At 41.9% G+C, this 13942-nt stretch overlaps 1 protein-coding gene across 2 annotated transcripts in view; it reads left to right on the top strand.

Annotated features, from left to right (window-relative positions):
- The window catches only part of SLC35F3 (solute carrier family 35 member F3), a 163773-nt gene that overhangs the window by 116848 nt on the left and 32983 nt on the right, over positions 1 to 13942 (top strand). For both annotated transcript variants that reach the window (XM_071431992.1, XM_071432002.1), the window contains one exon: positions 930 to 1254. In XM_071431992.1, coding sequence (XP_071288093.1) covers positions 930 to 1254 — 325 coding nt within the window. The remainder of the gene's footprint in view (positions 1 to 929; positions 1255 to 13942) is intronic.

Raw genomic sequence — 13942 nt, forward strand, 5'->3', positions numbered from 1 at the left:
ACTCCAGCAGATGTTGAATGGGGTAAATTCAAGAAAGGCAGGTAGAAAGCCCTGAAGGCAATGGCCTGCTGCTGAGGTCTGCCAGCATGTTTTGATCTCTCTGGAACTCAACCAGCTAACCCTTCCTTATTCCCTCACAAGCTGGATACATTATCGACTGACAGCTGTTGGATGGCAGGGCTATAACAATTCATGTTTGAGGGTTGAAGGGGTAAGGTTTTTAGGTGAAAAATTTCCAGCACCTTGCTAGGCTTAGTTATAATGGGACAAAGCTCCAGTCCAGTCTTTGTGCACGACTCAAAAAAAGTTAGGCTTGCCTGGTCAGAGATGGATTTCAGGACAGCATGTGGTTTGATCTAGTTTTTGCTATTTGGCTACAGCCACAGGAGACCTGTTTTTCCAGGGATCACTGAAGTGCCTGGTGATCCAATTCAGTATTAATCATGCTATTTATGTTGCAATGATTTTGCTTAACTTCAAGATTAAATATGTTGCCCTCCTTCTCTTCTAAGAAACACCATATTCCATAAACTGGCCATTTCTGCATTTTCCGAGACAATAACAATTTCAAGTGTTGTTATAATTCCCTTTGCTGCTTTATCAAACTCAATACCACATTTTTCATTCATTTACACATCCTAACAGCACGAGTTTAAGTGGTGTGTTAAGCCTTTCTATGTACATCAAAGCAACATGTAATTTTCACTTCCATTTTACCCAAGGCTTCTAAATCTAGAGGCGATAATTGTTATTTGCCTTCTAATTATGCCTCAGTTCAACCAGAGGCTTTGCAATGATCTAAAAACAAAGGGCATTTTGTGGCAAGATCCGGTGGATTCCTTTGCACCTGGCTTCAGAGGGGCCTGAGATTTGAAAACTAAAATGCAGGATGGATTTCCTTAGTAAGGCATGTGTTTTCTTCTCCTCAGGGGATGAGCGCTCCCGGGAGTCCCCAGCCCCAGCCGAAGCACAGATGCAAGCTGGGGCGGAAGGCAGTGGAAGGGTGAGCCGCTGCTGCTGGAAATGTTCCGTGACGCAACTCAAGAAGATTTTCTGGGGTGTGGCCGTGGTCCTGGGTGTCTGCTCCTCTTGGTCGGGCTCAACCCAGCTAGCAAAACTGACCTTTAAGAAATTCGATGCACCCTTCACTCTAACGTGGTTTGCAACAAACTGGAACTTTTTATTCTTTCCTTTGTATTATCTTGGACATGTTTTTAAGTCAGCTGAAAAGCAGTCTCCAAAGCAAAGATACAGGTATGGGAGCTTTTGTTTTAATCCCGTGGCTCTTGCATGCTGCTCTGCGTTTCACAGACATTTTGTTCAAATCAAACTTGTGTTTGCTTTCCTCTCAAGGTTTGTTAAAGGATGGTCTGAGTTCATTGTGTGTCCAGTGTTAGGCGCTGTTATTATTCCTAATATAATTTCCAACATATGCAAGTCCTGTAATGAAAGTCTGCATTTTCTGCAATTACTTATCAAGACATTTCTGCAAACATATTTTTTTTTTCTTGATATCTCTCTCCCCTACCCATGGCTGACTTCTGTGTCAGTCTCCGAGTAAGCTAAGTAAGCTTTTCTTTTCCAAGCTGAGGACTAGAGCAGAGCCTTGAATAGCTGAGTAAAAAGTCCTGCAGTATTTTCCTGGCACTACGCCCTTGACATCAAAGGCCAAGCTCTGATCCCAGTTAAACTTGAGCTGTTCTGTTTATTTCCGGGAGGAAGCGCAGTCATAACCAAAGGCAGCACTTTGTCTTCAGCACACCTTGTCTTCATAGCGAGCCAAACCCGCAGAGCCTGAGCCCTGAGTGCCCTGAGTGCCTCCAGGAGAGGCTGAGGATGCTCGGGCTGCTTGAAGGACTGCCTCTCCCTGAGCACTCCCTCAGCTCTGCTCTGCTCTGCTCATTTTGGCCTGAGAGGTGGCTGGGACAGATGGGATGACTCAGCCATCAAGATGTCCCATGTCAGAGAGCTTCCCTGATATGTGGAAGGATGTGAACAACCTTTTCCCCTTCTGTTACACAGTGGGGCTCATAGACTTTTAATGAAGTAGCTCAGAAAAGTAAACAGTAAGAAGTACACATTTCTCAGCTCCCAGCTGCGCAGCAGCAAGGTGGAAACTTACTACAAGAAAAATCTAAGAAACCAGGTTACTCAGGAAATGCTCTACCTCCGATGACTAGGGTTGAGATATTTTACTGCTTAGCCATCATTACAGTGTCTTCATCTTTTAAATAATGTGGGGGCTGCAGATAATGGATATGACCATTCACTGCAGGTTCTAGAGCAGGATCCAGAAGTTCTAAAGGCATTTTCATAAGTGTCATGTTTCCTGAGCTTCAGTCTTCAGGTTGTATTTGTTCACAGCAAATACAGAGATAAGAGGAATATGGAGGTTAGAGAAAGCCGCAGCTCAATCTAAAACCAGCAACAAATGCTAGCCTAAAAGCAAGTACCTTTTCATTTCATTGGTTTTAAGTATTTTTCTTCCCAGCTGCTCTCAGATAATGTTTTAAATACCACTGAATTCTGGGGTGAGCTGTTGTGGTTTGCCAAATCCCTGGGGTTAAAAACCCAGAGCACTGTACTCATTGCTGCAGTAAATTGATACAGTTGGTAGTTTCATGTCTTTTATTAATTAAATGATGGCTGAGTTGAAGAGCAGGTGCCAGCCCTGCAGCTGTTTAGGATGCAGGGGGACATCATTAGCAGTAGGCTTGCCCAGGCTTCATAAAGTGTGTGTGTTTGTGTGTCTGACAAGCAGACTGAACAGGGTTAAATTAGAGAGGTTTTTCTCTAGGTGTCAGAGAAGATGTGTTCCTTTCAAGATGCAGCTGTGGCTCCCACAGCTCTGCTTGCAGATTTGTTCTGTGGTTTGGAGCAAGTCACTGCAGCCCTCTGATTTCCTTGTCCTCCCTATTGTTTTGGAGGAGCCAGTCCTTCAGGGAGGGGGGAGGACTCCTCCTTGCCATGTGTTCACAGTGTCTGCCTCAGCATGTCCCCTATCTCCACTGAGGCCTTTTGGTGCTGCTGCCCCAAGAGTTACTGTGAAATTATTTACTGTTCACCTGCTTGCTCCATTACAGCTGAGGTGTCACATGTGTGTACGTCAGTAAACCCGAGCATTACAGTCCAGCCTCCCCTCCTAATTATTCCTTTTTTTCCATGTTATATATGTGTGCAGATATATAAAGAGATGCACAGGGACTTTGCAGCTCCATATGAGGCATCACCATCCTCAGGAAAGCTTGCAGTCCAGGCATGTTTGGACGCATTAGGGAGATATTTCACAGATTTCTGGGTAGTTAAAAGAAGACAATTCTGACCTAGAACTGTAAAGAAATTGGCATAATCACTTTCTACTTCTTTTATCCTTTACTTTCATCTATATTTTACATCTTATCTGAGCTCTCTGGCAAGAATTTGGAACAAGATAAATTAAAAGGCAATAGTGGGAAAAGGTGGAAATATGATATCTAAGTCATCTTAGCAGTGAAGTAGAAAAGGAAGGGGTTCTCAGATCTTGCCTACACAGGCTGCTAAAATCCACAGGTGCCTAATGCTTTTTGGCAGCAAACCTCCCCCAGGACACCTGCCCATCCACCTCAGCAGGACTGGGCTGCTCAGCCTCCCCTCCCCCTGGCACAGGCACTGCTTTCACACTGCCCCTTCCTGAGGGCACCAGAGGCAGCATGTGTGCTTTGGGTACCTCCCTGCACAGTCAGAGGGCATGTAAAAACAGCAACCACCAGGAAAAATACACAAAAGGGGGATCGTAAAATGTAGTAACAGTGAATAGATGTATAGTCCCTTCTGCACAGATTATATATGGTTTATTACTGTTTTTTAATTCATGTTGAATTATACCAGTATGTATGCTATGCTGTAAATACATGAATTTTTATGTTTTGTAGTCTCACAAGAAGAACATACCTGTCATGGACAGAAACCAGTTTTTAGCTGGTTTATGACAGAAAACCAGATTTTTTTCCTTTTTTATAGCATGTATAATAGTAGTGAATTTGCCACCAAAATTTTGTAGTGAGAATTGAATGTTAGAGCAGGTTTATTCAGTTTCTGTATCAGATTTTGAGTATTAAGCCACAATGTGAAGTATTAAGGACTTACGATTGAAACATATTGCATGATAAGGAACTTGTGGTTTTAGCTGAAGTAGACTATCAGTGTGTCCACACTGTGGGGAGACAGTCACTCTTCCCAGCAAACCAGAACTCATGCATTCACTTCCAGCTGCTCTACACTCCCTAATCAGCTCCATCAGATGCTGCCAGGGTTGTGCCCAGGTGTAGACTGCTCTGGGAGAACTTCTCCCATGGCTGCCACCAAGGATGTCATGGCGCAGAACTGCGTGCATGGAAGTGATACAGAGAGCTCTGGAAGGGCACAGAAGAGCATGCCAGCATCACTCTCCTACTTCTTGTGCAAGTGCTCAGTAGCTTAAAATAAAATTACTGTAACTAAATGATTATTCATTTCAACCATTGTCCAGTCCAGAAATAACACATGCAATGATTTGTGCACCTAATGCATCATTTAAGAGTACTTCATACTTCTTGCTTCCAAACTCCTTTATAAAATGACACATTTAATCTGATGAGCTATCCTCCATCATACCTACATTATTAATTTATGACGTAACATAAATTAAAAGCACTAGGGCTTAAAACTCCCTGGCTACATGAAAGATTAAATTAAAATCTCTGCAAGATATTGCTTAGCTTTGTGTATCTCTAGGCAGAAAATATGCCTTTTATAAAGATTTGCCCTCTGTGTTCCAGCTGGGAGCAATAATAGAGGGGTTTGTTCACATTTTAGAAAAATTCCTCATTAACCTTGTTTATTTGGATGGTATAGTCCTATCTAATGACTTTTTTGAGAGGGAAAGAAAGGAATTTGCAAGAATGATTTACTGGATTATTTATTTATTTATAATTTAGATCTTGATTTTTTTTTATTTCATAAAGATTTAGGACTAAAGAAAACACCAGAAGCTTGAACTAAAACTCTTCTGAAACCTTGAATGCACCTGATGTGTTGGGTGAATGAAAGAATCATCACAGTGCAGCCCCTGCACTGATCTGCAACCATATTTGAACATGGTTTAGAATGTTCTTTTTCACTGATTCAGAGTTTTGTCTCTATATTGCCCCCAAATTATCTGCCACTAATCCTTCAGAATTTGAAGATTTTTTTTTTTTGAAAATACAGAAAAGGTTACAGGTAACACTGAAGTATTGTTGTGTCTTTGAAAATGAATCAAAATGCTGGCGCAACAACGGTAGAAGACGAGCGTAGTAGATCTCACTTACTCTTATATACCAACATATTGAGTTCACAAAAGTCACTTTTGGTCTATATGCCCACGGGCTCAGAATTGAGATTTGGTTCTGCAGGGGCCACAAAGTTTCAGTGCCATAGCTTCACTTGAGGTTCAGAAGAATGTGGGCCAGTTTCTAGATGTGTTTCACAGGTATTTCTGCTGTGATGGAAAAGATGAGACTCCAGCCATCACCCCCAGCAGTACAAGGAGCTGAGTCCATTAGTGTGATCCTGACTCATATGAAGTGCAATTCACTGCACCATGGGTACTGCCCTCCTTTTCTGCAGCAGGCACAGAACCCCACTGCTAACCAAACCCCTGGCCATGAGGAAGCTCAAAGGGGAAAGAAGGTCAGAGCCATTTGGCATGACTGGATGCTGTTTTACTATCGATTTTTCAGTGGTTTGTGTTCGTGAGTCTCTCTTACCCAGCAACATTAAAATGTTGCAGTGTGGTTAACTTTTGGCATCCTGCTGATTTATATTACTACTTAGATGGGAGCTTCGCCACCAGAGCAGACAGCATTAAGAGAGTCATAAATAAGCTGTGGAGGCATCAAGACATGACAAATGCAAGTGTTTTTAGCAAATGTCATCCAATGAAGCATGTTTTCTTTCAAAAAACTTCAGTTTATAAACGCTATTTGTCTAATTCAGAACATTATCCTTAAAATAATACCTATTTACTTTGTGCTCCTGAAAATAAAATTACTTCACATTTCAAGTTCACATTAGCTTCTTGGGGAAAATAAAAATAATAATAAAAAAACAATGAAGAAACAAAATAAACCATTGAAATTAAAAGATAAAGCATCTGATTCTTACCCGAGTTTGACAGAGACCAGTTAGGAGTAACTTCAGATTAAATCAGTTTGATGTCTACAGCAAGAGCTCAGCTTGATGTCTACAGTCATCGGTCACCTTTGTGCTTGGTATCAAAACAATTAATTAAAAGAAGATGTGGATATTGTACAAGAGGTTTATGATACTTGTAGTCATCTTTATCTCTGCTACAGATATCTGAGAGGTGCTGGAGGTGTTGTGTTATTGATGGATCACTGTATCACTTCTCAGACTGTTTCCAGTGAATATGCACTTTTCTGCCAGAGGTCCTGGCTGAAGAAAAGGCCAAATTCTACAAAGAGCAAGCAGCAGTAGTAGTGAAGCCTTCTGCTGGAGCAGCATGGCATTTGTGGTAGTGGTGATGCTGGTGGATGTGTGTCCAGTGTCCAACCTGCTGTCCATCTGGCATCTAGCTGTCCACAATCTGTCCATCATGGAGCATCCATTTGGGCTTAGCTCAGCTGAAGCCCAAGCCACAGAGCTCAGGGTGATGCTGTTGTTAACTTCTGTTTCTCAAGTCAAGTAGCTACCACTTCCTGATGAAACCTACAGAAGCTGCTTTTCTTGCCTTTTGAAGAGGAAAGTGTGTCCCCATGGGAGGTGGGATTGGTGTGCTGTCACCCCACAGGGGTTCTGGAGGTGGCTTCTTGCTGCTGCCTTGACATAATACAGCTGTGCTGTACCATGGCCAGGTGATTGCATGAGTCGTGGTTTCAGCTGCTTTGGGCAGACTTGTGTTCTTAGGTGATTGAAATTAATGTCATGGTCTCTTGGTCTCTATACCCCCTGAAAAATTTTCTCAGCCAGCTCTCAAAAATATGCTCTACAGGCTGCCTGTTCCTGAGAAAATAACAGCTCCAGAGTTTTTCTAGAGGAGCCTCCCATTCACATCAGTGTCTTCTGAAGACAGTACCAAGGGTTGGATTAGGGAGGAAATGTGACACAGCTGGCTTCTCAGTGTTGCACTGCATATTCCAGCACTGCCAGCTTGGAGCTGAATATCTGGTTTTTCCTACAGAACTCAGAGGGAGAGCAAAACCTACAGCAGAAACACAAATGTGAGGTGTGTAAGGTAAACAGCAGGAAAGGGTGAGGAGAAAGAGAAAAGGCTGTGGTCAAACTGGCAGCTAGTGGGAGCCCTCCACCATCGCAGATTTAGGTACCTAACTAGAATTGAGATACTACTCCTCTCAATGTCTTCCATTGAAAAGCTTAAAATCTGCTCCTGGACCATGGTGAAGGTGATAGTTTTTCTCTCCCTCAAATGCATGGTGTGGAGCTTGGTACCTGCATCAGACTCTTGATGTGAGTGGCTGGCAGAAAGCCACAAAAAGAATGGCCCAATCCTATCTTCTCTGGAGGTAGCTTCGCTATGGTAAGCCTGCATGGTGAGCCCAGGAACATAAGGTGGCATTTATATGCTTACTTTCCTTTCTAAACCTCCTGGAAATACCTTTTGAGAGATTTCTTTTAAAATTCTGTTTGACTAATTTGGTAATTCCTTCTATTCAGGTAGCTAACACTGTCTCTGAGAACTCATGTTTTAGCTTTTGTGAGAAAATGATCATGACTCCTTCCTTAGGACACCAGTCTTTTCTAATTTAACCTCACAGATTCTACTTGAAGTTCATTTGTTTTTCAGACCGTGATGTTCTGAAAAGAGCTAAACATTTGTGTCCTGTGAAAAGCTTTCCCTTAATCTGAAGAGCCTTCATCTCTTCAGAATCACCTCTTCTGGGCTTTTGGACTTCAGTGAAGTGCTAAGTGAGAATAAAAATTGGCTACTGCCTGATCTGGACAGACCCACATTCTTTAATCTTGAGCCTGGTTTGCAAAATCATTCCAAGGATGATTGAATTAACTAATGTCCTGTAATTTTGTCTTGTTGTTCCATTACTTTTGTCTCCTCTGCTGTGGCTTGAACAGATGCTTCAAAATAATTATATTATCTGCCTCCTATGAGGTAACAGTGCTTGAGGCAAGGACTAGAAGGAGAAATAATTGTTCTTGTTACCTGCAGACAGGGCATGTGCTATGAAGAAATATATTTGTGTAATGGTTTTTGCTTGGAAAAAAATGTTGTGTCTTGCAGCACCAAATGCTCTCTCTGGTCAGTAGTTAAACTGCATTTCATTATCACTGCCTCTGGTTAGTTAAGCAAGCTGCTAAGCTCCCACACCGCTAGGGCTTTTCTCAGGAGACCTCAAGAGCAAATCTGCCTCTGCTGGTCCCACCCAAGATGATCTGACCTCTGCACTCACTGAGACCTTGGCACAAAAGCAAGACAGGCTGAAGGGACCTCAGGTCACCTCCTCCCTTTCCTGCCTCCAGGTATGACCTGCACACACAGACAGAAAAGTAGGTGTATTTTATGGCTGACAAAGCAAAAAAAAAAAGGACTGGGACAAGAGCGTGATACCGTGTTTACTGCATAGAGGAAGGAGCAGAAAACTGAGGTGAGCATGGATTTGCTGTTTTTCCAATCATCATACATGGGAGAAGGTTTCACAGGTGGCCTTTTTGCAGAATGTTGTTTACCTTAGTCACCACACCAAGTATCCTGACCCCCAGTGCACAAACTCATGAAATAGGGACTGTCCTAGATAGATTCTCCACAATGTTTACAGCAGCAACAAAAATAACTACAAAAACCAAGAAAGAATGATAAGGAATTCTGCTTTTATTTTTTCTAGCCCAGATTTGTGTCAAAATACCTTGAAGGCATCTACCTTTAAAGCTGCTTTAAAAAAGGAAAGTGCATGTATGGCAACACTTTGTAGCTATAATTAACAGCTCTCAATAAAGACGGATGGTACAGTGAGAAGTGTTGGAGGCTGACAGTACTACAGAAGTGGAAAAAACCTATTTGTCCAGCTGCCTAGTGGTTATGGACTGTGTCCAGATTTCCCAGGATTGTTTGTGTTTGTATGAAAAGGCAGCCTCATAGAAATGCACACGTACCTGACTGAGGATCCTGTTCAGTCCAGGTCTCCAGAAGCTGGCCACCCTTTCTTGCTAGACAAAGCTATAAATGGTAAAAAAGAACAAATAGCCAAAGGTGGAGGCTGACAGCAACAGAGATATATGAACAGGGCATCATAAACTGAAAAACCCTGCAGCTACACAATGTTGTCTGTGAACATCATAAGGGCTTTTGGAGGGAAATAATGTTAAGGTATGAGCTGATGGGCAGACAGGTTCATATATGGTGTTCACACACTCATACACAACCATTTTTGGTTTTCCAGTGCTAAAATAGCTTTCCAAATAGTAACTTTTTTCCAGAGAATCTGGTTCAGAAATGGGGAAGGCAAACAACATATGGTTTTGTTACCTTGTTCACCTGCCTTGGATGACAGTGAAGACTGCTTCTCTTCATCCTGGCTGTAGAAAAGGAAAAAACCCTCCTGTTGGTTTGTTTGCCAGTCTTTGGGGTCAGGGCTACAACTCAGTGAGTTTAAAGAAAAGAACCTCATTTACTTTATGGCTTCATGGTCACTGCCATATCATTTGGGTCTCTTGGCTAAGCAAGAAGTCTCCTGTGGCAGCCTCATCTCTTCCCTGTTCTTCATATCTCTGACTGAGATATGAGCTGACTGAGCTCTTCCTCACCTAGAGCTGGTGTTGGTTGCTTTTGGTTTGTTATTTTATAAATTGTGTCCCTTCTCTTTGGAGCTGGGAGCTGTTTACTCATTTACTGAAGCTTTTCATTTCACAAGCAGTTAGAGACTGCTGCAATGTTCGCTTCATATCTTCACAAACTTCCACTGCCTGAGTGAAACATTCAGATTCCCACTGGGGGAGTGAGCCTCTGGAAGTCTTATGTGGAGGATGGCATCCCCCATCTCTTTCAGCATCCTCAGCTGTTAAGCCTCAGGGATCTCAAGTCCCTTCAAGCACCTGAGTGCCCCTTCAGGGACAGAGTATTAGTAACCTTCATGTAGTACATTGCTAAGATGAGGCACCTTGGATGGTATGAATCCAAGTCCATTTGCTAGAGGAGGACTCTATGTACAGAAAGATAATTCTTCCAATATGAAAACCTCCTATTCAATAGGACACTAGAAAATAGCAGGAATCTCACCTCTACTTTCAGTACCTCTGAAGAGTGACTGGAATAAAAATGAAGCCACAGCTCTGTAACATTGTCTGTAATGATATTTTTTCCATCTAACAAGTGGTGGTCTTGTTAGACCATCTCACTGTGATCCTTGAACATCAGGTCATAGAATCATGGTGTAATTCCAGCTGCTGGGGACCTGGGGAGGCAGCTCTAGGCCAACCTGCCTAGATGTGCAGAGCCACATCAGATCCACCTTTTAATTTTGTCAGTGGTTAGTGGTCTGTAGACACTGAAAGAGGCATAAATGTTATTAAATTTAGGTGTGCTTCATTGCATCTTTTATTGTGCTGTCCCTAGGATATCCCAAAGTTACACATACCAGAACATATTGCTGTGAATGTACCCGTTCTGCTTCTGCTTGCCACTTTTTGCCAGAGGCTTCTTAAATGTTTTACTGTCCTCAGGCAAAGAGATGTTGATTCAAACAAGGAGCATTTGATTTATTTTTTATTAACCTTGAAATTTAAAAAGAAATTGTATTAATCCACTAAAATGAGAACTTAGCTTATTTTTAATAATCAAATTTTCATCTAGCATTTTCAGTTTTAATGAAGTTCTCTATATTAAATGCGATGGGTGCAGGCAGCACTTGACCCTATCTAGAACAATTCCACTGAGTCCCATAACAGAATGCTAATTTTGTCACAGAATGGCAGAGATCTTAAAGATCATCTAGTTCCAACTCCCCCACCATGGGCAGGGACACCTCCTACTAGACCAGATTGCTCAAATCCCCATCCAGCCTGACCTTAAACACTTCCAGGGAAGTGGCATCACAGCTTCTCTGGACACCCTGTTCTAGTGCCTCACCACCCTCACAGTAACTAATTTCTTCCTAATTTCTATCAGAAAGTGCCTGGCTGAGTGAATATTAAAAATATCAAGTTAATGATATTTAGATGTATTTTGACTTGCAGAGGGGAACTCAGGTTTTGACCAGCCTGAAATTCACCCTGAAATTCATCTCCACATTACTTTTTTTTAAGTGTCTTTTGATTCTGGAGAAGTGAAATAGAAAAACTTAGTGTTTAAAAATAGTGTGCCAGAAGAGGACATAGTGACATACAGACACATGATCAGCTGCTTTCTGTTAATATGTATGCAGTCCTGCCCTTGCTCATGAAATTTTTAACAATTAAGGCCAACCATCTGAAAGTCTTACAGCATTTAACAAAGAGCTCTATTGATTTCACAGGTTTTCCAGAGAATTTACAAAACCATGCTCTTCTGTAGTTCCAGATAGATCCTGCCATAATTTTCTGCTTTACCAAGTTCCACGTGTATTTTTTTAGCAGAGTTGTACTCTTGATCATGCAAGACAGATAACTGTATGGGAATATGATAAAGATCAGCTAAACCATGGATTGAGGAAGGTGAGGAAAGAGCTCAGTGACATCAAGCAGAATAAGGGGGGTAATTGAAACAAGGAAGGTGGTTTCTCTCAGTGTGCTAGTGGGCTGTCAGCAGTCTGAAAAGCAACAAGAACCTCAAAGAGTGGTTAGTGCATGCTTGGGAATCAGAGATGGTGGGCCAAATGTTGTGTGTTGTGGAAGCAGAGTGCATGAGCTCTGCTGAAATGTAACATTTACATGAGTGATAGTACTTATAGCTGCTCTGTGAGCTAAGAGGGCTCAATAAATCCTGTGGGATTTCAGTCTGCTTCTCATAGCATTGCTCATGTATAGGGTGCTGTGGCTGGCTGCTGGCTCTTAGCATAGGATGTACCAGGTTTGGCTTGGTTTGGCTCATCAGCCATCCAAGTTACAGAGGTCCAAATAAGTCACTCAGAACCACCTAGGGGAAGATATAATCATACCATCAAGAGTTATTTCATGTGTTAATGGATTTGTTTCTCAACAAGAATGAATGTGCAACTAAAATGTGCCAAACTGCTAAAGATATCTTCTTGCAGTCTTTTCAAAAGTAAGCAGTGAATTGGCTTTATTTTCAGGTGAACAGGAGTCATAATTAAGAAATTGCTCTTGAAAATTTTGCCAGTTATATGTATAGTTAATTGTGAACTTTACTTTTGGCTGGCAAGTTGCAAACTAACTTGTTTGCTGCTTTATATTTCTTGATCTTTGCTTTGTTTTAAGGATTAAAACAAAACAAAACAAAAAACAGCTGGCTTCCCGGATGTGTTTGCTGCAAGAAACCAGACACAAGTGGTTTCGAGAAACTGGAGACAAGTGTGTTTCCTCCATAGCAATTGTGCTAAAAACAAACTGTTCTCTTTGTCAGTGTGGCCTCAGACACTTTCCACTATTATGCTGCTGGTATCTGGAGTCTCAAAAAGCTTTTTTCTAGCTCAGAACAGTAAATAACCACAGGTTTTGGGGACACGTAGAAACATCTCATTAGGGATATCTGAGAGATGACAAAATCTTGTTATCAATCTCATGTCGTGATCTGAGTGTGCAACAACAAATTATCCTTCCTCAAGCAACTCAGCTACCAAAGGCTACAGATGGGTTTGTCTTCAAAAAAAGCTCAGCTGTTACAAGCCTTTGGGCTAACAGCCATGACCGTGCAGTTCTTCCACATGAAGCATGCTGATGGCATCTACTAGATGTTGTGCAGCTGACAGGAAAAAGATGCAATAGTTCATTAGTTTTTTCATTCCCTTTAATTCAGACATTTTCAAAAGAAATGGCACTGAAAGCTTTGTAGTACTGAAGGTGCATAATAATTGCATCAAAATTGCCCATCTGCGGCTAAAGCAAGATAATTGCCTAGGCGTGTTCACATTTGCAGAAGAGATTTTGAATAATAAATGTTTATAAAGCCCTTCTGTCATCATGTTATCCAATCCTCACCCATGAGCCAAACTCTCAGTTCATTTATACTCTTTTCAAACCAAAAATATCTCATGTTGGCACAGCTCTGGTGAAGATGAGAATCTGGACTAGTGTAAGTTACCTGAAACTGTCTTCCAGCTCCCCAGCAACATTTAGGAACCAAATAGAAAGAGGATAATCAGCAAACCCTGGTGATTCCCTGCTAGTGTTATTTTCTGTATCTTTAATAATTAATTGGACTAATTACTAAAATTTAGGAGTGCCAGTTCTGATGTTCAGTGATGCTGAATGGCACTCCTTCCTGAGGAGCAAAGCTTGTCAAAGGGTCAGAGGCACAAAAAGGCTAGGACATGTGTCCCATCCTGCAAACAGCCCTAAACATCTATGTGTGGCTTCCAGCAGACATTTCCTCCTCCTCAGGGGCCTCTCTTCTCTGCCAGAGGTAGGGTGTAAGCAGATCCATCCCCACAAGCACAGACAAGCTGAAGATACAGTGGCACTGGTAGCAGCAGGTGAGATGCAAGCCATCTTAATTTGGCTTCTCATGGCTGATTTAACCTACTCCAGCAGATAAGCTCCTTAGCACACACTCAGCTTACCCAAGCCTTTGAACACAGTCCCTCCATGCTCAACAATGTTCAGACAGCTGAAAGACATGTCCTGGTTTAAGTGCATGCTTACCTGGTCAATCCCTCCTCCGCTGGGACTCAGTTTATAGCTGCCTCTTTGTTCTGATGTTCTCCCCTTTTCTGGCAATTAAAGATGTAAATAGCACTGACCAGAGAAGATTTGTTAATGCAGCTTTGTTTCTTCTTCAAGAATGAATTAATTGATTTTTCCA

Source organism: Agelaius tricolor, unplaced genomic scaffold (assembly GCF_023055355.1).
Source record: "Agelaius tricolor isolate 1412-34295 unplaced genomic scaffold, bAgeTri1.0.p SCAF_1, whole genome shotgun sequence".
Taxonomy (NCBI): Eukaryota; Metazoa; Chordata; class Aves; order Passeriformes; family Icteridae; genus Agelaius; species Agelaius tricolor.